This window comes from Physcomitrium patens, chromosome 17 (genome assembly GCF_059467195.1).
Source record: "Physcomitrium patens ecotype Gransden chromosome 17, ASM5946719v1, whole genome shotgun sequence".
In the NCBI taxonomy this organism is placed as follows: Eukaryota; Viridiplantae; Streptophyta; class Bryopsida; order Funariales; family Funariaceae; genus Physcomitrium; species Physcomitrium patens.
Window position 1 is genome coordinate 11,168,408 of NC_143426.1, and position 25,062 is coordinate 11,193,469.

The 25,062-nt window shown below is 34.8% G+C and overlaps 2 protein-coding genes across 3 annotated transcripts; both read right to left on the bottom strand.

The window, feature by feature from the left end:
* Positions 1 to 919: 919 nt before the first annotated feature.
* On the bottom strand, positions 920 to 5,961 carry LOC112294009 (uncharacterized). 2 transcript variants are annotated; one of them, XM_024544080.3, is made up of 10 exons: positions 5,517 to 5,961; positions 4,547 to 4,736; positions 4,290 to 4,412; positions 3,689 to 4,129; positions 3,222 to 3,581; positions 2,904 to 3,053; positions 2,365 to 2,804; positions 2,148 to 2,247; positions 1,895 to 2,047; positions 920 to 1,745 (listed from the first exon to the last, which is right to left on the bottom strand). In XM_024544080.3, the coding sequence occupies exons 1-10, from the start codon at positions 5,528 to 5,530 to the stop codon at positions 1,263 to 1,265; spliced, it is 2,454 nt and encodes an 817-aa protein (XP_024399848.1). In that variant the 5' UTR covers positions 5,531 to 5,961; the 3' UTR covers positions 920 to 1,262. The 2 variants fall into 2 exon arrangements, with proteins under 2 accessions (XP_024399848.1, XP_024399846.1); XM_024544078.3 differs by having other exon boundaries at positions 5,050 to 5,823.
* A 4,186-nt stretch (positions 5,962 to 10,147) lies between these two features.
* LOC112294163 (uncharacterized) lies at positions 10,148 to 12,676 on the bottom strand. Its single transcript, XM_024544367.3, has 3 exons — positions 11,668 to 12,676; positions 10,838 to 11,038; positions 10,148 to 10,572 (listed from the first exon to the last, which is right to left on the bottom strand). The coding sequence occupies exons 1-3, from the start codon at positions 11,755 to 11,757 to the stop codon at positions 10,537 to 10,539; spliced, it is 327 nt and encodes a 108-aa protein (XP_024400135.1). The 5' UTR covers positions 11,758 to 12,676; the 3' UTR covers positions 10,148 to 10,536.
* Positions 12,677 to 25,062: the final 12,386 nt, after the last annotated feature.

The window sequence follows — 25,062 nt, forward strand, 5'->3', positions numbered from 1 at the left end:
TCTATTGTCTTATAAAAGTAAAATAAGTGTACATTATTATGATTTTTTGATTTTTTCTGTTTTTAACTTATTATCATAAAGTCATCATAGTTTTGATGTCAATTATATTATATATAACATATCTTTAAAATATTTATTAACATCTATGAATTATTAAAAATTACTTCAATTGGCAAATCATGCTTACTTTTTTTGGTTGATATAAATTTTTTTATAAAATTTTATTCTTTATTTATATAAAAATATCAATTTTTTTATACTTTATTTATATAAAAATATCAATTTTTTATCTTTTAAATTCTAAAAAAAATAATCTATATCAAAATAGATTATATGTTTATTTTTTTGTTTATTTAGTTATTTTATTTTATCATTGTTATTTTTATTTTTATTTTTTTAGAAGATATAGAAAATGTGTTTAAGGTAAAGGAAAAGAAGTGGTATGATGTGCAAATTGTGTGAAAGTAGGTACATTTTATAGAGAGATGGATGTAATAAGGTACAAAGTTGAACAAACACTCAGGAAAATAGATACAAATGAGCTAGAATACAAGAAGAATCAGAAAGACTTTGGCTACAAGCACACCCTATATTGTCATATGCACACTTATTATGTCTATACATACACCCAAGGTTTTTGATTGGCTACTCTAGACCCCCTCTTTCCTGTCCTAGTGCACGTCTTAGGCCTCCTCTCTATCTTCATTGTCCAAGTGCAGGTCCTAAACTTCCTCCCTAAGTTACATTGAGATAAGGAAGAGAGAGAGGAGGTCTAAGACTCTTGTTGAGATAAGGAGGGGGTTTAGAGTAGCCAATTAGAGACCTTGGGTGTGTATAGACATAATAAGTGTGCATATAACAATTTTGGAGCTTTGTAGCTTAAACCAATTAGAAATCATGTGTTTGTAGCCTAAGCCAATTAGAAATCATGGTAGTATGCAATAGTTCAAATCAAAGTGGGCATATACATCTAATATATATGAAATAAATCTTTTGGAACAAGCTTTTGAGAAGGTGAAAGTGACGTTCATATGCATCTAATATATATGAAATAAATCTTTTAAAACAAGCACTTGAGACGGTGAAAGTGACGTTCAGACATACACAAAAGTATAACCCAACTTGGAGGTTTTCTGAACGGGGCTCTTGGTGAATCGGTTGTTCCATCAGAACTACGAAGCATCTAACGATCGAACCTTGAGTACGAAATCTAACATCGTCAGTTTTTTGTTTTGTTTTGTTTTGTTTTTTTTTTTTTCCCTTCACGTCGACGATAAGAAAAAATCACTGGTCGTGAAACCTGCAGCGCCGCTGAAAGGTTTTGGGAAGAGGTATCGGAATGCGAAGCTGTATGGGGATACCACGAAAGTTACAGGATTGCTGAATATCCGGGATCGGTATCGCAGCTGCGCGCACTCGTAAATGGCCGCCACTTGCGCAACAGGAAGGAAACGGCACACCCATTCGAGAAGTGCATCATCTTCAACGAATTCACGTGCGTAGTTGTAAACAAGCTTAGATAGCACGACGCGGCCCTTGGTTGTCAGGCCCACCGTAGCTTGCAAATAGTCCTGAAATGCACAGTCGAGCTCATCATGGATGTGCTCCGGAGTGTAAACTCGGACCATAGGGGAAGAGTAGCCACCACAAGAGAGTGCAAAATTTACTTTAAAATTGGCCTTGTCGATCCCATGTTTACTTTGTTCCTCGGTAAGCTTTTTGTCGTGGAGAACCATAGTCGAAGGCTGCACGATTCGAACACAAAACCCGAGTTCAATCACACATCCTGGAAATTAGGACATGAGACACCGCACTTTCGCTCAAACTGCTGCACAATGCTTTCAACCTTACCAATAGGTTGGAATATGAGCGTGGAGGGAATTCAGAGACTTACAAATTGTGGTCGGTGTGACATAATCTTGGCCTTGAGGAGATGGCACTCAATGGTAGCTGCATTGAACCAGTGTCCTCCAACGCAGTATGTTGCCTTTTGCATGAGATCGAAGAACTTGAGATCGCTTCTTGGAATTCCGTATGCAAGAAAGGCCTGCCACCATTTGGAAATCACTAAATCTGGTCTTGGAAAACATCACACTAAGCTGGAATAGAATTCGAGAATCGGGAAGATCGAGTGCAGATAACCTTACATGCATTAGTAGGGAATTGTAAAGGTTTATCCAGAAGGCCAATTTTTGATCGTGGGACATGACAGTGGGGTCGACGTTTGCTAATTGCTCCACCAGCAGTCTGCGCCCACAAAATCTCAGTTAGTAATGTAGGTGCAGAGCCCAAGAATATGACAGCATTGTTCGAAGATTAGATTTGCTCGCGGATAACATCTGGGTCGAGAGAAGTGGGGCTCACTTGAATCTTCCAAGACTCAGCGCTACGTATTCAAGCTGGTCCTTTTTCACAGACAGCCACGGCACGTCGTGAGCATAAGTGTATGGGCCGATGTCAGCCCATTGTAACTTCCCCATCTCTTTGTATGGATCCGGAGTGCTATCACACCCGATCACTTCCGCAAATAGTCCAAGGTTTAGATCTGGGCTTCGGGCTTCTGGCGCAAGAGAAGAATTCGACTGGGAAGATGGGGATGACGAGGGTGAGAGAGGGTCGAGTGTAGAGGATGAGACAAGACACTTTTGTGAGGCATGGGATTCAGAGCTGGGCTCTGCTAGGTGGCAGTAGATGTCAGTCATGCAACGCACCATCTCCTCTGACAGACGATTACCGCCCTTTGGCAGCTCTAGCTTATCAGTACTTCGGCGAGGAGACTCTGTGAAGGATTTCCGCGCCGATTCCTGCTTGTAAAACATGCATGATCATGTCAATCCAACTGCAAGCATGAACCTCCAGTAGATGCTGACAAGAGTGCTCGGGACATGGTCATGGCTTCTCACCACACAGGAATCACTTCGATTTGAGGTACTGGGAGTGGACGATGCAGTGATTGCGTTGTCCAAAGGAGACCTGGGGGACTGAGATTGATCAGATCGTTTAATTCCCCAACTTCGCCGTAGTTTACGCATCCTTGCATCATCTGTGAAATCCTGCAGTGAGCACACAGACGGTGAACTAGCCAAACAAACGATGTGAAGAAATAGGACAAATACCAAGGGCTAGCGGTAATAAATATGGATGTAATAAAAATCATACTAAAAGACCAAGGGTATAGGATTAGGACAAGAAAGTAGTGAGCATAAAAGAACTAGGTTTACCTCGCCAAGTTTGGGAGAGCATTCGCGCGGCAAAGAGATGGAATATGGCTCTGTTTCAGCGGTTGGTTTGGCGGATCGGTCCTCGGAGAAGGACGAGAAATTCCAAAATGCGAGACGCTTAGCAGAGGGAAGAAACTTCACAGGATTCAATGATTTTCGGGCAACTGGGAGATCCGATTGGTCACTAGGAGTGATGCGCGTGGTGTTCCGCGCTTCTTCCCCAGGAGTGATAGGAGACCAAGACGTGGAGAGAGAGAAGTTGGATGGCACTGTCACAGACGATGGAATACAGGTCTTAAAATCCGGAGATGATCGACGGTTCCTCTCTGATGTGGTAGGACTAGCAGTCCGTGTTCGATCCTGGACAATATAATTGTCAGAAAATGCCCACCATCGCAAATGCAACGAAAGAAATATATATGAGGATGATATATAGTAGCCTAAGCCAGATTAACAGGCGTACATACCTTCTTCGACAATGGAAGAACAGAAGATTGAGACTGGCCGTCAAGGGAGCTCCAGAATGACCGAAGACTGTGTCGAGGAGATTTGGGTGGGACATGTAATTTTTGTTCGGGTTCTGGCGCGGGTTTACGCAGAAGCTCCTTCAATGTCGCAGGTCCAGAAGATGTGGCCCGGGAGCTAGATATGACACATGGTGGTGGTACTTCCGAACGAGCCGACGATTCGGTGACACCATCAACTGATCGTACTGATGTCGGCATAGCGATTACTGATTTGGTCACTCCAGAGTGCGGAGGCACATCGAGTGGGGAGTTTGAGGTATGACTCAATGCTGCGCACTCTGTCTGCTCGTGCACAAGTTCCCATTGAAGCGCTGCGGCTTGAGTTTCAAGCCTCTGAACTGCGACCTCCAACATTGTGATGTCGGTCAGCAGCCTTTGAACCTTCACCAAAACAGTATGAATGTCATAAACTGTGACGTTCACGTCAACCCGGTATCGGTACAATTGATCCCACCGATAATGAGGAACACGTTCAGCCAACAAACAAATAAGCACAATCTTGTACCAATTGCAAACCAGGAAAGCAAAGTTAAGAGCTTACATTGTTAGGAAGGTCGTCCAAGACAAAATCACGCATCTGAATGTTGGACGAATGCGAGACTGCTCTTTCTAGGGCACTCCGAAGCTTAACTTCTTGATCAAGCTGCTTGTGCAACTCGACTACCTGTGATGAAAGAAAAATGCAGTCAATGACGAGCATCTGCGAGTGAAGCCACTAATATCGCAATTTGATCCAAGATATTTACGCAACTCGGGAGATACATAGTAGGGAAGGGAAGGAATGGAGCATATGCCTACTTCATTTTCGAGTTCAAGGCGCTGGACGAACTTCTTGAAAGAGGAGCTTTTGACAAGCTTACGCAGCGCCACTTCGTCAATTCCATCCTCTAAGGGCCGTGCTTCACTTATGTACTTCTTTACATGACGAAGATTCGCCGCCGAAGGACCACCTTCCTGTTTCTTGAGTACTTGCTCTTTAGCAATAAGCCTGGCAATTCCACAAGAAGCAGCAAAAAACAAGCTCAATGCCCAGTGTGCATCCAAGCAACAACCTACATTGCAGATGGCCCTCCATCTAGTTGCACTAAGCTCTCATTTCCAAGTCCACAACCAACCCGCACAAACCAGTAAATGTTCTTCAAAACAGAAGATATGAAGAGGTGATTGCAATGCTTGTTTCGACCCAGGCCACCCTTCTTGGAAAAGATTGGACAATTCCAGAAAGAATCTCAAGCCACTGTCAGTGTACTCAATGTGTTCCGCCTATGTGATTTAGCGCAGGAAGCCAGAATATCACCTACCCGACAGGCTTGAGAGGTCCCGCGGGTTTACAACATTCCCCAGAATTAGGAGGTACAGGCATCACTGCAGATTTCGTTACATCTCGACCTCGAATTAGCAAGTCTAAGGTTGAAGCCATATCTAATGCCTCTGTTCCTGCCCAAGGTCGCCAGCACCTGCTTAAAGTCTACCCGCCATCTAAATCTCTGCACCAACGATGCTTCAAACTTTCCCTACCGCCCTCATTCTTCGTCTTCTTTCTTGAAAATCCTATGAAGCCATTCTAATATAGGATTCTTCAATCACCAGAATGTAATCGAGACTGATTTTCGAAACTACTGAAGAAGCCGTTTCTCTGCGTTCCACTGACCCACAACTACAAATCCTGAATCAACTTCAACGACCACGATGTCGCAACTTCACCAAACAGGGCTCAACTCAAATTCTACCTCTTCTAACGTCACCCACCTACTCAGCCAATACATACCCCTCATTCCTCATGACCTCGCCGACACGTCCCCCGAGCCCAACTTCAAACCACTCCTCAGATTCTCCACAACAGAATCGGAAGCTTGTCTCATATCCAGCCGACTTCTAATCAAGACCAACAGTCCGCGCTCCTCTTCACAGGAACATGGAGTCAATGGGCATCGCAGCACGTCGCCGTCACCTACACGCCCGTCTGCCGCAGAATCTCCAGACGTGCCCAGCTGCCTTCCCCATCCCACAAACATAGCCCCGACTCGGAAGAAGAGCTCAAGAACACCAAATATACACACACCACACCACCAATCACCAGCCCGCAATGGCCCCAACAGCGCCTGATGGCTCCGAATTCGCCGTCTTCGGGGATATGTTGTGCAGTGGACAACATGATTCGGACCCACCTTTTCTTTTCCCCCTTTCTACCTGGACTAGCGCAGCGACGGAGCCAAACCGGCTCATTCGTCCCGATCTGACTTTCTGTTTCACCTGCTCCTTCGTCTTCTGCTCCTTCGAAAACTTCGCCCCTGCAGGCAATTCTGCTGCGGAAGGGCCTCCGGGCTCGGGCCAAATCTCAACACAAGGGCCCCGCGGCGCCCACCATTCTCACAGCGTTTTGGGGCCCGTCGCGACGCCACTGCTGCTGCTGCTGGCGCTGCTGCTGAGAGGTGAAGCCTGCGGCGGGTCTTCCTTGTGCACTCTAACTCTCCAAATGAGCTTCTTTCTTCATATGGGTGGCAATATTTTATGCCCTTAATCACACCCACTATTCGTGGGTGTAAAATGAGGAGATTGTATTTGAGAAAATGCTGTGAGGAAAGTCAAGTAGACCGGTGGTTAAAAAGTGAATTGAAGAGTTACTGGCACCCTTTCGTTAGGCTTTTTATTTGAAGTTGAGATGATTCTCTTCAATAGGAACATGTACCCACTTTTTATTTATCATTTACCTTGCCTTGAAATATACGTATTTTTTTTATTATAACCAGAAGAAGTCAACTTTAGAGGGTACCTTTAGGTGAAGTTATGGCTTTTGAATCCACTCTTGATGCATTTTACTAGTATTCTACAATGAATAAGCGATTGAATTTACAATCACCTTGATGTTATTGGAAATTATTCAATTTGAGATTTTTTTTTTTGAATCAAATTAATAATAAAAACCAATCATGCAAAGAAAATATTCTTGACACTTAAATTCAGCTCTTTGCTTGAAGATCTCTAGATCCTTAATTTAAGGAGGATTAGTCTTATTTTTTTATTTATTGAAAATGCCGATACTATAGTAATTTAACAAATTTCAAATTCGAAAAAAAAAAAAAAAAAAAAAAAACATTGAAAAGAAACACCAAATGAACAGAGAAGTAACCTAATTTATGAACATTCTGTGATCAATCATGAGTTTGACAGTTTCCTCTCCAGTAATCAACAATCCCAAAGCCAGGAAAATAACTGCATTCAAAAGAGTGAATAAATAACGGCACAAAAGAAGAACATTGTCGAAGTTTAACATCAGTGTTTTGAATATCACTTTCTACTACCACTACTACTACTAAAAATAACTTGGTTTTATGCAGAGAAAAACAAAGAACATGCCTCCATTTGAATTTACATTGACACGTGAAAGTCACAAAAATAAATAAAAATACATATTGATTCCTCTGCAGATACCAGCACGAGGCTGGACTTTAGGGTGCCCAAATGGCCCCCAGAAAGGGATCCATTCTCCACGCTGGACACAGTCATACACGACTGTGAGCCAGATGTGCCTTCCGGTGACCAAGGACATGCTCCCGCGGGGAGTGGCGAAGTGGCAACCAAGTACCCTTAAATGCGCCCCCCTAATTAGAAGTTGAGCTGTATGACCCTGGGTCAGTCATTGGTCCGAATATAAACCCTAGTGGGAAGCGTAAGGGGGCCCAAGGGCGTGCCATGACGTGAGGAGCCAAACGGTCATGGGGTCGGTCCTTCACGGAGCTGCTTATCAGTGGAGGCCCTGGCTAAGTTTAAGGCGTGCCTTTGTTGTGCGGCGAGGCCTTGGGATTTGGAGGATTCCACAAGTATCTGCCGCTATTCCCCATGACCAAGCAAGTTGCCTCTACTCGCCGTGATTACAAGGAATCTTCTAGATTCACATCAGACGACTTGCCTCTCCTGTTATTCTGTGAAGTTTATACGGTGGTTTTTAGAATTTCATGGGTTCATATTTAGGGTTGTGCTGTGTTAAGTTGGGTTGTGGTTTTTGGTTTTTTGGTTTTTAGGTGCAGGATTCGGGTCTTCCTGCTTCTAGAATGTGCTGAGTTTTACTTTTTCCACAATGTACTGCTTTTAATTTATCAGTTGGGCTAAATTAAAGGTAGCATTATTCGGAATCAAATGTAGTGCTGATGGCTGATTTAAGTGCATCAATGAATGAAATTAGAACAAGTATGGATTAATGTGAATCTTTTATTATTTGAAGACCAATCTCACATCATTAGCATACATTATTTTATTGCGCACATACATATACAGTAACAATGTAAGTTTTTACTTTTGTTGTAGCAGTTAACTCATAATTTATGAGTCTTCTTGAACCAACGACACAAAATTCATCTCGTGTGTGTTTGTGAGGAGTACCCAAAAAGTAATGTCACCTTGTATTTCATGGGTAATTTAACTTTCAGGAGTAACAGATGAGAAAATGATAAAGAGTTTGTTGGCTGTATAATCCTCTCTGCTAGCAACAAAAACCAGTTGCTCCGGAGCTAGCACGTTGTACTGGACAATTACACAACAGGGAATCGTCTTCATTAGTAGAGGAATTTCGCTCTGCTTTGAAGGTAAAAAGCTGGAGAAAGAAATTTGGGCTGCAAAAACAGCGGTTGCAAAAGTCTACATATCTTTAGGAATCTCAGGTGCATAGCAATCGAACAGATAAGATTTCTCACACCTGAAATCTCAAAGACTGTTGCAACATTCGCACATAATGAGAGTGATCATTGGAGACAATTAAAAAATAAGAATATTAATAACAAATTAAAAGTGAAACACGTGGAAGCTCCAAATGTCCCTGCTGCTGCTAGAGTCATTTCTTAAGCCTCTGAAACAAGGATGTGAACATTAAAAAAAACATTCTTCACCACACTGAAATCCACAGTCAGCGTAGTCTCTACACTAGAAAGCTGCAGATGCTTGTGATACCTCATCCAGCAGCATCTCGTGCACTGTTTCTGAGGAGATGCGGTGTATCTTCTCGGTCAACCAATGCAACCCACTTACTCTTTCGAACATCCACTCGGGTGTAGCTCCTCTAGATCTTGTAGAAAAGCGTGTCATCAGGAACGACGAGTCAGTCAACAAAGACGATTATCACATCTACATAGATGTGTAACAAAACGAGGGTCATGATTCAAGATCTCAAAATTTGGTCCTGAGCAGATCTTTCCCCACTCATTGCTTGGACCTTGAGGTATCTAGATCCCACTAAGCCGTTTCGATCCTCGGAACTTGTATCTGACCTTGGTACTCGGTTACAGCGAGAGAGAGAGAGAGAGAGAGAGAACCTTTCCTAAGAGAAGACAATGGGCACGCTGGTATAACCAGTGCTCTCACCTGAGCTCCGTTTCCCAACCAGATCACCAGCTTTGTCATTGCTGGAGTAAATATTTTCTATTTCAGTAGCGGCTGACTTGAATGAGCCCCCACCAGCCTTTCTCGTTTTCATTGTGGGGCCGTAGACTGTTGCTTCCACATCCAAAAAGTACGAGTCACCCACAGCAGTGATGGTGTACTGTTCGGCTTGCCTTATGGTTACCAAATGTACGAGGTTAAAATCCTACTTTTGAGAAGATTTTAGCATCATTCAACCTATTGGACACAACGTAATAGCAGAGTGCACATAGAGTCGTCATTTCCAGCATAGGAAGATAAAGAGGCATCTACAATGCTAATAAGTAGAATCCATTATCACTTGTGATTATGCAGAGATTCATTCGTGTTTACATAATAGAAATATGCAATCCAAACTGTTTGCCTCAGCAAGCAAGGTAACTAGGACATTCAATACATGTCAATCCTTCATCTTCAGCTATTGGAAAACAGGAATGCCATTAAATCGAATGGGAGTGTGTACTACGTCGTTACCATTGTCCCAAAACTCCAGAATCTTTTACATTCCATTCCAGCTATGATAGCAAGCCTGCGAGGGGAATACACGTAATAGTGTAAATGACCTGAGTTCGAGCACTTGAGTAAAGAGGAATAAAATACACCATTCACGTTTTCTGTTCCGTGCCCTCCAAGCTGACAACACTTCAGCGAGGCATGAGATAACACCAGCTTACAGAGATCAAGATATGAAAACCTGCAAAAGTCAGTCGAGCTAAACTGATCTGAAACGTTTCAGATCAGGTAATAGAAGCCAGGCAGTGCTTCGAGAGGGCGAAAAACTGGAGAATTTGATGGAGAGGTAGCCGTGCATACATCAATTCCAATGTACTCCATGGCATTTCACACCAGAGATGTCAATTTCGACCTTATCATGAATACATACACAGTTACAGCACACCAAATCGTTATCTTAGACTTTCACTGGACGATGCCTCCCAAGTTCAACAGCGTCATCTTCACGTTTAGATCAACGATCTGAAGCAAGAGTGTCAACAGCTGTAGCCCCAATCCCCAGTAAAGGAATATCAATGCATAATTGTCATATCACTCTCAATGGAACATGCTGCATCGTATAGCTCTTTTCATCGCTTCTATATTAGCGAAGAATTTTACACGCTAGCATATACACAATCGGTATCCACTTCTAGTACTAATTATGTGTTGAGAATCGTTTGTAAGCAATGCCGGAAGAAATTGTAAATCTGTCTTTGGGTTCGTCTGGCTATGCTAATATTTCTATCTGCCTCCTCCGCCTTAACCAAATCGATATATTTTTGCGTATTGGCCTCGGATTAGATGAGCACAACGAGTTCCAACACTCATAAAAAAAAGAAAATTGATGGTCTTGTTCTTTTCCCCGTAAATGCCTAACTACCTCAAGATTGTGTTGTGCTGTCTGCTCCTTCCAGTCCCTGCATCGACATCAATGTACAATGAAGAAATTTAGGTGCCACCTGAACGACGTGAATGCTAATACATGAAAAAACACATCACATCATGTGACTAGATGATGTCCGTTAGTCGCAGGAAAACAACATTTAGGTAGGTGACGTCTAACCTGGTCATCCCATAGGATAGAACGAGGACTCCCAAAAAATGCATCATGGAAATCCGCATCGGAAATTTACACTCATCACAAGATATTTCAAAGTAAATTGATAAAGGCAGAAGGCGTACCAGTTCGATGGCATCCATCGCACCAATTAGCGTGTCGAGTTCTTCCTTGGTAAACTCAGCAATAGTTGTTTGAATCTGATTTTCTGATAGAACTCTTCCTAAACCTGCCTTGTCCACTTTGATCGGAGACTTGGAAACGTGTAACTCCAGTCTTAACAGAGCCTTGTTCACAGCTGCAATATTTCCACTGGCAACTGCGTACTGCAAAAGCAACAGAATCATTGAGAAACAAAGTAACATTTATTGGAACACTTAGAAGAAGGTAAACTTAAGCATTGCCGTGACAATAGGTCACACTTTTCACCCACGTATTGCACTGTAAGACGCATTTCTTTGGGTCAAAATATATTCCTCTCGAGAGAAGGATTTTATAGAGCATAGAATGAACTCCAACATATAGACAAATTCTTCAACAACGTTATCATATCCCCCTGAAATAGCTTCACTTTTGCCCGCTCATTACAAATAAATTCTTTAAACACATAGCTCGAGTTGGTTAATAAATTTAACAGTAGCTTCCTCACGACTCAAAGAGCGTCTCCTCTTCCGCTCAATTCTCTCGATTAAGCCCGAAAAGACACCCTGTACCTCAATCCCATAAACAGCAATCCACGTACCACATACGGCGTTTCACATCATCCTAAAAAGAACAAGAGTTCGCAATTAAACTCATCGCTTTGTTCGTTCGAGATCAAACTAAAACAAAAACCTCGCCCCCCTCCAACCCCCCCTCCACCCTCTTACACAGCGCCACCAAACGTCCTCTAAACCTGACGACTCACCATCCTATACCATCTAACAAAGCAGACCACGAAGCACTGTCATCAGACCTTAAGCTTCCAATCGAAGTCGAGGAGGGGCAGAGCGTAATCGATGCGAGGCGTGTTGGAATGATCTGTTGACTGCACCGCCATTGTCATTCAGCTACTGGTGTGACCAACTCTATCGTGATTCGGTGCAGGTTGGTTGGTGTCAAATGCGAATGCTTGTACCGCTCTTGTTCCAGCAATACTCCCACGCCTCAGGCGACAAGAGCTTTAAATTGTAGAAAGATGTACAAACCGTTCCCATCGATGCTGACTCAAAATCAGCAAATACTACAGCAACTTGCTACGACTGGTCACGAGCTACAATATTCAGTTCCGCAGAGAGTAGGATTCTAGAAGTCGGTTCTTTGACTCATTTTCATTTAGGGTTTCGTGGCCCTCAGGAATGAAACCCTAAAGCACCAATGAGTATAATTTTATCGCCCCGTTCGGTCGTCGTCGCTTCGGATACAACCTTCTGGTGCTTTGTTAGTGGATGACAACTTCCACCACGTCAAATTTAAAATTGAGCAGATCTTGTGATGATCTTCCACGTCATTTTTTATGCTGAGTTTCCAAATTCCGAGTCCCCTCTATCCATACATGAAACCAAGTACTAAGAGAGGGTTTGAGGCAGCAAGCATAATTCAATCTCGTTCAGAGTGCTGAGGTGATGATTCAGTATGTAACAATAGGCCATTGAACCCAATTCTGCTGATCACAGCTGAGTTTGAAGCTCAATCGCAACCCTCCGAGCAGCTCATTCCATGACGGATTCCACTGATCGGCTTCGGCGACTTGAAAAATTCCTTCACCATCACTGTGTACACAAATCCAGGGATGCTTCAACGCAACCCAACAGAATCCAGAACCCTTGACGAAATTGGCAGAGTTTACCGTGGTTGCGGTAATTTATGAGTAAATTTGAGTGCCAAACATAACACGGCTGATCACTTCGTCCAAATGGAGAATTAAGCATTCCGATTGCTGAGCCTCTGTTCACAAACCAGGAAGGATTCGTCTTCGCGATGTTGCCGGTAGGGTTTGACTAGAGGAATGCTCGGCGACATGCCCCCCAACAAGGTCCAGCTCCCAACGGATGATGTTTGGATGGATGTTTCTTGTCGTGATGTACGTTATTCATCTATTCATCATGTGTTGAAGTCTTGGTGAATAGGGTGTTATAAGTCTTTATCCTCTTTCATTTATTCCTAGGATATGTAGAAACATTGTTAGTAGTATCCATTACATGAGCACACACAACTTGATACATAAACAAATGGTTTTGATTTTTGTGTAATAAAAAAGAATTCTTTAATTGATATTTTTATTCCATAGTAAAATCAGATAATGATGTGGATTTTTTATGATTCAATATCTTTAGGACAATATAAAGATTTTATTTTTTAATTTTAATTTTAAAAATACATAGTGTTTAAATAAGATCTAAAATAATTGAAGAACATGATTGAATATGGATCAAAGCTAACAATTTAAATAACCAACATAGTACTTATAGAATATTCTCTTAATGTTGGTTTGAATTATATGTGATAACAATAGTTTCTAATATTCCAACATTTCTATTAAAGGGTACAAGTTTGAAATTAAGAATTGTTAAAAAAAAATACTGAAAAAAGTTTAAAATTTTGAATATTAATATTTAAAAAATAATACTCAAAATTTAGTATAGAAGATTTCACTTAAGACTTTAATCTTTTAGAAGAAGGAAATAATATTGATTTGAATACTAAAAATGATGAGGAAGAATTAAATATAAATTTTAGAAGGATGGTATGAAGTCAATAATAGAATATAATTTATTTGATTCGCATTAGAAGATGCTATTACAGACATACATATTTATTAAGATAAGAAGTATTAGGTAGAAAGTAGACATAGGTTGATTTGATATTATCTTATGGAAAAGCTTCTTAGAAGCTTCATAGATGCATATTTGAGTTTATACATGTTTATAGTTAATTGATAGGTTAGAAACTTGGCCAAAAAATTAGCCATATGTTGCATGTATGAATAGCTTATGGTACAAGCTAACAATGTGGCGTACATATAGGAAACTTGCCTTAAAAATTAAGTCACATGTCTTGCAAATTAGATACATATTAGAGGTCTTGTAAGATGTCACCACATAGCTTTTAATTGGATAGTATATATAGAAGCAAGAATGAAGCCTTCTTCACTCTTGTCAATGCTTTTCTAGTCTTTAGTATTGTTTGAAGACTTTCTAGTCTTCTTATCTTTGGCAATAGATATTATATCATATTTTAGTAATTATCTAGTCTATTTGAATGACAAAAGAGTGAATTGATTTTTTAATTCTTTAAAATTCATATTCTTGATAGATCCACAAGTTCAAAATGAATTGAATTTGTGTTGTAAAACAATAATTAGTTGAAAAAGTTGTATAAGGATTAAAATATATAAAAAAGTTGTAAATATAATATTAGTGTATATTATACTAATTTTTTTAATGATAATAGATTAAAAATAATTTAAATTTTAATCCTTTAAATAAAATTGTGTTTAAAATATCTTCTATCTACATTATAAGGCCATAAATTGGACAACATAAAGAATTATATACATATGTATTTATTTATTAAATTAAAAATAAAATAAAATTGTACAAAAAAAACCATAAAAAGATTATATTAATTTTTACAAAAGATCACTTGTAAGATAAAATCAAAAATATATCTCAAAGAATAAAAACAAAGATCAATAGAAAATAAAAGATTTTTTTTATAAGATATAGAGTTGTAGAGAATATGAAGAATATTATAAAACTTTGACTCTAAAGAATTTGAAGAATATTAATTTTTAAAGATATTAATGTGAAGGAGTTATTTTATAATAATATTTAAACTATTTAAATCAAAAATAATAATCTACATACAAAAAAGAATATTAAAAAAGAAAAAATATATTTTTTATTATTAATTTAGATGAATTTAAATTAATATATTGAATAAAGCATATTTATGGTATATTAATAAATAAAATAAAATATTAAAGTTACATACTAAATACCAATAATATTTAATAAAAAAATTCAAAATTTGGCTAATAGAGATCTTCATCAATAGTGGAATAGATAGTGTCAAGGACATGAATTTTAAAGAATTAAAAGATCAATAGACCCTTATGTCATTTGAAAAGACTAGAAAATCATTCAAAAATGGTAAAATATTAAACTAGGATGGCTATTGCCAAAGATAAGAAAATTAGAAAGTCTTCAAACAATACTAAAGATTAAAAAAGTATTGACAAAAATGAAGAAGACTTCATTCTTACCTCCATATATACTATCCAACTAGAAGCTATATTGACACCCTATAAAACTTCCAATATATGTCTAATTTATAAGATATGTATCTTAATTTATAAGAAAAGTTTTTCATATAAAAATTATTGTATTATAACATAACTACATAGTTAAAGTATAATCAAAAAAGAAATCTAATTAATATCTAATCATTTTGATTCAATAATAATTCAAGAAATTTAAACATGGCTTTTATATAAGCATCTTAGTTTATTTTCTTATCTTAGTAGCTAGTAAATTAAAGGTTGATTAATAATTTTACCTTCTATATTATAGAAATTCTTTTATTACTTTAGAAAGGCCATTATTTAATAAAAATATAATAAAAGAGATAAATAATTAATATAATTGACACTAAGATTAAATTAAAGGTAGGATCTAACTAAAAAATCCCTAAAAAAGGTTGGATTGATACTTGGAGGTCGACTATTTGTAGAACAAGATCAAAATTAGACCTCTAACCACTAAAACCACTGTCTAGGACATGATATAGTAGTATTTGGAGATTGGCAATTAAAACTAGAGCACTAGCTTTAAACTTGTTTCAAAAATATAAGGTTGGTTTTCATAGGATTTGAGATGACTTTGTAATTATTCTTCAAAGTCAAAGTTTTTATTGGTGACTTTGAATTTATGTTATACAATTAAGGCTAGTACTCTCAACTAATTTGTGCAATTAGTATTACATCTATAGTTTAAAATTTGACAATAATTGGTTGATTGAGTATGCTAAGTCTATATAAAATTTTATATCAATCTAGCAATGTGATTAAGAGATATCTAGTTTTTGATACAAGAGGATATTGGAAGTTTGCAATTTAAGATCAAGTAGGATTTCTATGATATTCAAAGATCTACTAGTTGGAATAAAATTAAATTTGGCATGGTATTAGAAGATTTAAAGATCAAGCTAAATACTATTTTTGAACTAAAATTAATAGTTGGAGAAGAAAAAATTCCTATTGAGATATTTGCATTAACTTTTTAATTAGCAATCAAATGACATTAGTATGGTTTTTTGGATGTTTTTTCAAAATTTGTAAGTTTAATTGAATTAATTTTTTTTAAACGTATAGAACACTTTTAATAAAATTTATGTGAATTTTTTTTGTACCAAGTAGATGATCAAATTAGAAGTTATAGCTTGCTAAAGCTTACTAACTACGATTAGAACTTACAAAGAGAAATCAAAATTGCTTAATTATGAAAGTAATAAGACAATTGAAGTTTTTGTATAATTGAAGTTATTAATAAGATTATTTCTAAGCATTTTATATTGGCTTCAAAGAATTTTAAATTGAAATTAAAATTATATTTTTTTTATATGGGTAAAACCTATTAAAGTTTTTAGATATTTATAAAACACAACTTCATCTTCTATAGCCAAGTGCTTAATACATTCTCAAGCAAGACAATATATAATATAACAATACCATATAATTACCTTATATAACAAGTTATTCATATGTATGATATATTATTAATTTTTCAATCAAATTTTTAACTTTTCAATCAACTATATAAATAAATAAAATTAAAGACATGTTTATAAAGCTTTTAAGAAGCTTTGCTATAAAATTATATTAAATCTATTTATATTTACCTTCTATCTACTATTTCTTATCTAAAAAAAAAATATATATTTGTGATATTATTCCCACTTCTAAAGACGAATTCAATGAAGAGCAGTTGTCAAAGATACAAACTGGAAGATGCATAAAGTCATAAAATCTGTGTCAAAAGAAAAGTAACAAAATAGAAGAAAGTATGTATATTCAGGAAAGAACTGGAATGGCTATTGCCAAAGACTAGAAAACATAAGATACTTGAAATTAGACTAAAAAAGCAAGAAAGGAATTGAAAAAAGTGAGAAAGGCCTCACTCTTGCCTTTATGTACACTACTTAACTAAATAATATGTGGTGATGTACTATAGGACCTCTAATACGCATCCAACTTATAGAATACATGTCTAATTTGCAAGGCAAATTTCCTTGTTGTGCGCCATATGTCCAACTTGTACTATAAGTGGTCAATATGTCGACATGTGGCCTCCTTTTTGGTCAAGTTTTCAATCTATTAATCACCTATAGACATATATAAAGACAAAACAACATCTATAAAGCTTCTAAGAAGCTTTCTACAAGATATTATCATATTTATCTACTTTGACTCACTTCTATCTATTCTTATTATCTAGATAATTATCAAGATAAATATATATGTCCGTTACATTATTCCCTCTTCTCGAGATGAGTTCCACGAGGAGCGGTGATTACATGTATATGAAGTCTAAGATGCGTCAAACTGTATTTGCCACATACTCTGATCTTTGTTCCCTTTGAAGGTAGTTAATAGGTCCCTTCAACCATCGATAATTTCACATACTAAAGCAAAAAGACCACCATGATATTTGATCATTATTGAGGCCTTTATAACTTCTTTCAAATAAAACATTAGTAATACCATTAAAAGTAGTTCTTATCTCCAAAAGTATCACTTAACATGGGAAGTTCTTTTCAAGGTTGTGGTACTAAATGTGTTATATCTCACAATCTATTTAAAGAAGAACATGTCATTTTTGAAGGTCTTCATCTCGATTTTGCCATCTTAAAGATTGTGATAGTCGCAATGTCTTGTCTGATAACTTAGCAAATAATAGCACTTGAATTGAATCTATTGGTTGTTAGTTCTACATCTCCTAAGTACTAATAAATCTAAAGAAACAATAATACAAGATAGAATGAAATCTCCATTAAACTTACTTTTCTTTATAGCAAAGAATTTTTTGACTCTTCATCTTGATTTTGATAGATGTTGTTGATGAAAAGCTTTAACTTTGGCTGATGCATTTGCTAGATTCTTGAATGGCTCCCATGTACATTAATTAATGTCATATCTATGCCATCATACTAGATATTCCAACCTATTTCGACGCCGCCTTGAATCTAAGACTTCTTCTACCTCAAATTTTTCATTAATGGATATTTTTATAGGAGGTAGTGGCATTTGTCTCCTTCCTTGAATATTTATTATCTTATATGGCTCAAGTAAAGATACATAGAATGCATGATGGATTTTCATAGACTCTAGTAAGTGCAATTGATAAGCAACTAGATTGATCTGTTAACAAATGGGAAATGGTTGAAGCGTACAATAATCCAGCTTATCACAAGGACAAATAGTTTTATTATTATGCCAAAGTAACCATATCTTATCCTCCACGTGGAATTGAGGTTGTTCCTTGTGATAAATATCTGTGTTCGCTTTTTGTCATTCTTGAGCTTCTTTTAATTGTACCTTCATTGTTGCATGTAGCTTTGACAATCGATTTGTCACATCTTCTACTATAAGATTATCAACTTTTAAAAAGTCAAAAGTGTCAAATCATGGATGATAATCATAATTGACAAAGAAAGGTGTTTGTTGAATAGAAGAATACACCGAATTATTGTAAGCAAACTGTACCAATTGCAAAAGAGTTGTCCAATCATTTTATTGATAGTTTATGGTATACCTCAAATACTGCTCTAAAACTTGATTTATCCATTATATTTGTCAATTAGTTTGAGAGTGGAAATTCAAAGATAGTTTTATATCCACCTTCAATAACTTAAAAAGAGTTCTCAAAAATCTTGATAAAAACTAAATTCCTCTATTTAATATAATATCCCTTGATAATCCATGATAGCAATAGATGTTGTCAAAGAAGAGTTTAGCTATTCCTTCACCTGTGATAGATTTTGTACATTGTATAAAATATATCATTTTAATGAAATGATCTACAATCATGAATATGAAATCATATAAACTTAAAATTAGAAGATCCGTGATAAAATCCATAGAGACAAAAGACCATGGTTGTTCTGATATAGATAATGGTTGAAAGAGTCCATAAAGTTAATGACAAGGAGTTTTTAATCTTAAACAAACATCAAATATCTACACAAATTCTTTAACAGTCTTCGACATTTGAAGCCACCAAAAATCTCTAGATATAAGCTCCAAAATCTTATTATATCCAAAATGTTCTGCTACGAGGAAATTGTGATGAGCTTCAAGAATACATAATCGTGCTTCTCTTTTTAGAACATATAAGCATCCTTCAAAACAGAATAGATTCTCTTTAAATTTAAATTTAGAAATATCTTGAAATTTAGAGAAATTATTTTTAATATCATGAATAAGATGGTCTGAGGACATACTTCCTTGAATCTACTTGAAAAAAGTCAAATCAATAGTCAATATTGATTTCATTGCTCGAAGATGAAATTATTTTGGCTTAAGTAAAATTATCTTTTATTAGTCAAAAGCTGCTTCTTCTTCTTTTGATGTAAGATAAAAACGTCGAGAAAAGGCATCAGACAAACCTTGTTATTTTCTTTGCCAATAAGTGATATTAAACTCAAAGCTTGATAAAAACATACTCCAACGAGCTTGGCGACGATTCAAAATATGTGTAGACATGAAATACTCAAGGTTCTTGTGATCTATATATATAGTGACTGGACTTGAAGCCCTTTCTAAATAATGATGCCATTCTTAAAAAGAATCCATAATTGTAAGAAGTTCTTTCTCAAAGATCTTATAATTAATCTTGGCTGTTGAAAATTTTCTTCAATGAAAAGCTACTAGATGAAGTTTTTCATTTGATTCTATTTGTGATAAGACTACACTCAAGGCAAAGTTAGATGCATGTGTTTCCATAAAAAATACTTTGGAGAAGTCAACGCAATGCACGATTGATGTAGAAGTAAAAGCTTTCCTCAAAACTTCAAATGATGCTTCTTCTTCTTTATTCCACTTGAACTTATCTTTACAAGTTAAGCATTTAAGTGGCCGTGTAACTTGAGAAAAGCTCTTCATGAAGATATGATAGTAATTAAAAAATTTCAAAAAATATTGTACATCTCTTATTATTTTTGGAGTCTTTCAATCCATGATTGTGTGAACTTTTTTAGGATATATGATTAGACCATTGTTTGAAATAATATATCCTAAGAAGTCAATTTGAATAATGTAGAATACACACTTTTCTATCTTGGCATACAATCTTACATCTCTAAGTTTTTGTAACACATGATCAACATGAATTTCATATTTTTCTGCATCCTTAGAGTAGATTAAAATTTTATCTAAATAACAGACAATAAAATCATCTAGAAACTCACAAAAAACATCATTCATAAGATGTTGAAAAACAGTTGGTGCATTTGTAAGTCTAAAAGGTATGAAATTATATTCAAAGTGTCTATACCTTGTTCAAAATATAATCTTTCATTCATCTCCTTCTTTAATGCCGATTAGATTATATGCTCCTTATAGATCTATTTTTATATAGATGTTAGTTTCATTTAATTAATCAAGAAGTCTAGATATCAAAGGCAAAGGATATCTATTCTTAATGGTAATCTTGCTAAGTCCTTAATAATCCACACACATTTGCAATAATCCATCTTTTTTCTTTACAAATAAGATAGGAGCTTATGTAGGAGATTTTGAATGGCATATGAAATTTTTGGCTAAGTTTTCATCAATGTACTTCTTCAATTTAGCCAACTGATTTTGTGATAAACTATAGATTGGACCAAATGGTGGTTGAGTTCCTTCCTTAAGATTGATTGAGCAATCATATAGACAATGCTATAAGAAAATATCTACATTCTTCTTTTCAAAAATATCTTTAAAATCTTGATATTGACTTGGAATTTTACTTGAAATCTTTTCATCATTTAAAATGGATGTGGCGTAAATAACAAAAGACGATCTTTTTTTTGCACCTACAAGTACAGATTTGGCTATACTAGACTCATGGCTTTTTATTGGATTAGAAAAAATCTTAATGATATTTGATGAAAACTTAAGTTTACAAGAAATCCAATCTATCATAGGATTATTTTTTTCCAACCATGATAAACCTATAATGACTAGATTAAAAGGAGATCTAATTATATTAAAAATTATGCAACTATTATGACTATTTAATACTACATCAATAGGAAGTATTTTATGAGTAATATCTCAAGAAGATAATGGACAACCGTCTATGACTTCTACGTATATGAGTTTAGTTTTTTGTACTAATTATATATTATGACTTTTAACAAATTCTTCATCTAAAAGATAAGTTGAGGATTCTAAATCTATTAAAGGACATGCTTTGTGGTTATTAGATCCTAAACTTATATCTATTATAAAACAAAGAAAGGATTCTGAGGAGAGAATAGGACCTTCATTAAGAATTGTATAAAATTCCAACCGCACGATCTATATTGTAGTTGAAATTTTTTTTTTCCAACATGTTTTCATCTTTAATAGTAGTAATTCTCATTTTGTAGTTGTATTGTTTTTTTGGATAATATTGAGCAGTGTGCTTAGCTTCTCCACAATATAAACATAGTCTTACTTAATGATGATGAGTCTTTTCTTATTTGGTAAGAGATTTAAAATATATTGCATCAATTGCATGTCTTCTACTTCTAAATGCTTAGATTGAAAAAACGTTGGTGTCGTCATTGAATTGTAATAATGTTGAGATTTCCATGTACGATTATCAGATTGAAATTCAAATAGCTCATTGTCACATTTCACAACAAAGTCAATTGCTTGACTCAATGTATGAAGATCAAGTAAATTGAGCATCAATTTCTTTACATCATATTGTAATCTATAGAAAAATTGGCTGATTAGTGCTGCATCATCTCACTTGATATCTGTCATTGATTATCAAAATTATGAAGTGTATAATGTCATTGATTGATTGTATTCTTGCAAGACATGAATCTTGTTAGTTGCAATACGGATTGCATCATGTCCTCCATATATAGATCAAAACTCCATTAAAAATGCTTCTAAATTATCTATTATTAGATTATATCATTCAACAAATGATCAAAACTATAATAAAGTAAAGTCTAAAAGTAGTGTTTTAATAAACCTGACTTATGATCCTTGAATTGGATAACTTTGAGATTGTAGTTCAATCACCAATTGTACCTGATTGATGAATCGTTGAAACTTAGATCTTGTGCCATCAAATTTCTCAAGCAATCTAATTTTTGGTTCCTTGAAACTTGAATGATGTTTTATTATAAGAGTATTAGTATGGCTTGGTATAGATATTGAGGCAACTTCAATCATCTCTATATTTTCATTACCTCATAAATTTGGTGCTCTTTGTATTGGTAGACTGAGTTAATTCTCTCATTTGTTCTTACATTTGAGCCATTTCACTTTTCATTTCATCAAGCTCTGCCATGCTAGGACAATATATATATATAACTATTCTCACAAAATACAACACTCAAGAATCAAGAAAAAAAAATTCTAGAAATAACATCAATTTAAAAGAGGATAATCTGTAACTTCTAATATGCTTGTATCTTATCAAGAAAAAGCGGTAATTCACTCTTAATAAAAAAAAAGTCAAAGCTCTAATATTATATGTTCACTCTTGTCAATCTATCAAGGACACAAACTGGAAGAAGATGCATAAAGTCATAAAATCTGTGTCAAAAGAAAAGTGAAAAAATAGAAGAAAGTATGTATATTCAGAGAAGAACTGAAATAGCTATTGCCAAAGACTAGAAAACATAAGACATTTAAAACTAGACTAAAAAAGTAAGAAAGGAGTTGACAAGAGTGAGAAAGGCTTCACTCTTGCCTCTATATATATACTACTTAACTAAATAATACGTGGCGACATGTTATAGGACCTCTAATACGCGTCCAACTTGTAAAACACATGTTTAATTTGCAAGGCAAGTTTCCTAGTTGTGGCCATATGTCCAACTTGTATTACAAGTAGTCAATATGTCAACATGTGGCCTCATTATTGGCCAAGTTTTCAACCTATCAATCACCTATAGACATGTATAAAAGCAAAGCAGTTTCTATAAAGCTTCTAGGAAGCTTTATATAAGATATTATCATATTTATTTACTTTGACTTACTTCTATCTATTCTTATTATCTAGATAATTATCAGGATAAATATGTATGTCCATGACAACAATCATCATATGTTGAAAAAATCTAAGATCTAGTAAATTGTATTTGTAATATACTTTGATGTTTTTTTCTCTTTAAAGATGGTTGATAGGTCCTCTCAACCATTAATAATGTCTTATTCCAAAGTAAGAAGACCACTCTATTATTTGATCATTGTTGATGCCTTTGAAACTTCCTTCAAATAAAAAATTTATAAAATTATTAAGAGTCGATTCTATCTCCAATAAAATCACCAAATATTAAGAATCTCTTCTAAGGTTGTGATACCAAATACATCATATTTTGCTATCTATTCAAAGAATAACTTATTATTCTTGAAGATTTTCATCTCAATTGTGTTATCTTGAAGGCTTTAGTAATTGCAATGTCTTGTTTGATAAGTCAACAAACAATAGTTCCTAAGTTGAATTTGCTAGTTTTTGATTCTCTATCTCTTTGATACCACAGATATACATAAATTATAAACAAAAATAAAAGATAAAATATAACCTTTCTTGAATTGTATTTCTTTTATAGCAAAAAATTGTTATTCTTCATCTTAGTTTTGATAAATGTCATCAATAAAAAACATCAACCTTCTTTATTATATTTACAAGATTTTTATTCTACTCTCATGTGTGTCTATTAAAATTATATTTGTACTAATAACAAGATATTTTAATTAATTTCAACATTATCTAGAATTTAAAACTCCTTCTATCTCAAATTCTTGATTATTATTTACTTCTATAGAAAGAAGTATTATTTGTCTTCTTCCTAAGAAATTCACTATCTTATATTGCTAAAAAAAAAACATGTAGAATACAAGATGGATCTTCATATACTCTAGTCGATGTAATTATTAAGCAATTAGATTGATTTGTTACAAATAAGAAAAGGTTTAAGCCTATCATAATCCAATTTTTCAAAAAGGTGATTAACCTTAATATTGCAATGAAGTACCATACCTTGTTGCTAATGTAAAATTAAGGTTATTCTTTATAATAGGCATCCGCATTAATCTTTTGTCATTCTTGAGCTTCTTTTAGTTGTGCCTTCATTGTTGTATGTAGCTTAGATAAAAAATTTTCAAAACTTCTACTATAAGATTATCAACTTTTAAAAAGTCAAAAGCATCAAATTATAGATGATAATTATAATTAATAAAAAAAATATATTACTTAGAAAAATATACCATATTATTATAAACAAACTTCACTAATGATAAAAAAATTGTCTAATCATCTTATTTGTAATTGATGGTACATATCAAATACTAATCCAAAACTTGATTCTCCCATTTTGTTTGCTTATTAATTTGAGGATGAAAAGCTAAAGAAAGCTTTAAATCTACCTTTAGAAACTTGAAAAGAGTTCTTAAAAATCTTGACACAAATTGAATTTCTATATCTAATATAATATCTTTAGGCAATCTATGATAGTGATAGATATTTTCAAGAAAAAGCTTAATTGTTTCTTCATTAATGATAGACTTTGTATACAGTATAAAATATGTCATCTTAGTAAAACAATCTACTATCACAAATATAGAATTATACAAACTTAAGATTATATTTTGTCTTCTAGATTATATAATTTTTCTTCAAAATAGAATAGATTATTCTTGAACTTAAACCTAAAGGTTTTATAAAACTTAATAGGATTATTTTTAATACCATGAATAAGAAAATCAGAGAATATATTTGATTGAACTTACTTGAAAAAGGTTGAATCAACAATCAATATTAATTTTATTGCTCTAAGATAAAAATGCTTCAATTGAAAGAAAATTATTATTTATTAATTAAAAATTGCATCTTTTTCTTTGGATGCATAATAAAAATATTTAGAAAGAGTATCTAACAAACTTTTTTTTTGAATTGATAAATGATCTTCAAATAAAAACTTGATGAAAATATGCAAAATATGTGAAAACATAAAGTACTTGAGATTATTCTAATTTTTATACATCATGACTAGATTAGAAGCGCTTTCTAAATAATGATGTTATTTTTAAATAAATTTATGATTATAAGAAGTTCTTTCTCATAGATCTCATAGTTAATTTTGGCTACTCAAAATTTCT

Excerpts from the sequence above, each read along its gene's own strand:
- LOC112294163 (XM_024544367.3), bottom strand. The coding sequence starts at position 11,757 with ATGACAATGGCGGTGCAGTCAACAGATCATTCCAACACGCCTCGCATC. Across the intron at positions 11,039-11,667 it reads ACTTCGATTGGAAGCTTAAG|TACGCAGTTGCCAGTGGAAA; the intron begins GTCTGATGACAG and ends TTGCTTTTGCAG. Across the intron at positions 10,573-10,837 it reads CGATGGATGCCATCGAACTG|GGACTGGAAGGAGCAGACAG; the intron begins GTACGCCTTCTG and ends ATGTCGATGCAG.
- LOC112294009 (XM_024544078.3), bottom strand. The coding sequence starts at position 5,168 with ATGGCTTCAACCTTAGACTTGCTAATTCGAGGTCGAGATGTAACGAAA. Across the intron at positions 2,248-2,364 it reads CTGAGTCTTGGAAGATTCAA|ACTGCTGGTGGAGCAATTAG; the intron begins GTGAGCCCCACT and ends TTGTGGGCGCAG. Across the intron at positions 2,048-2,147 it reads ACAATTCCCTACTAATGCAT|GCCTTTCTTGCATACGGAAT; the intron begins GTAAGGTTATCT and ends AAATGGTGGCAG.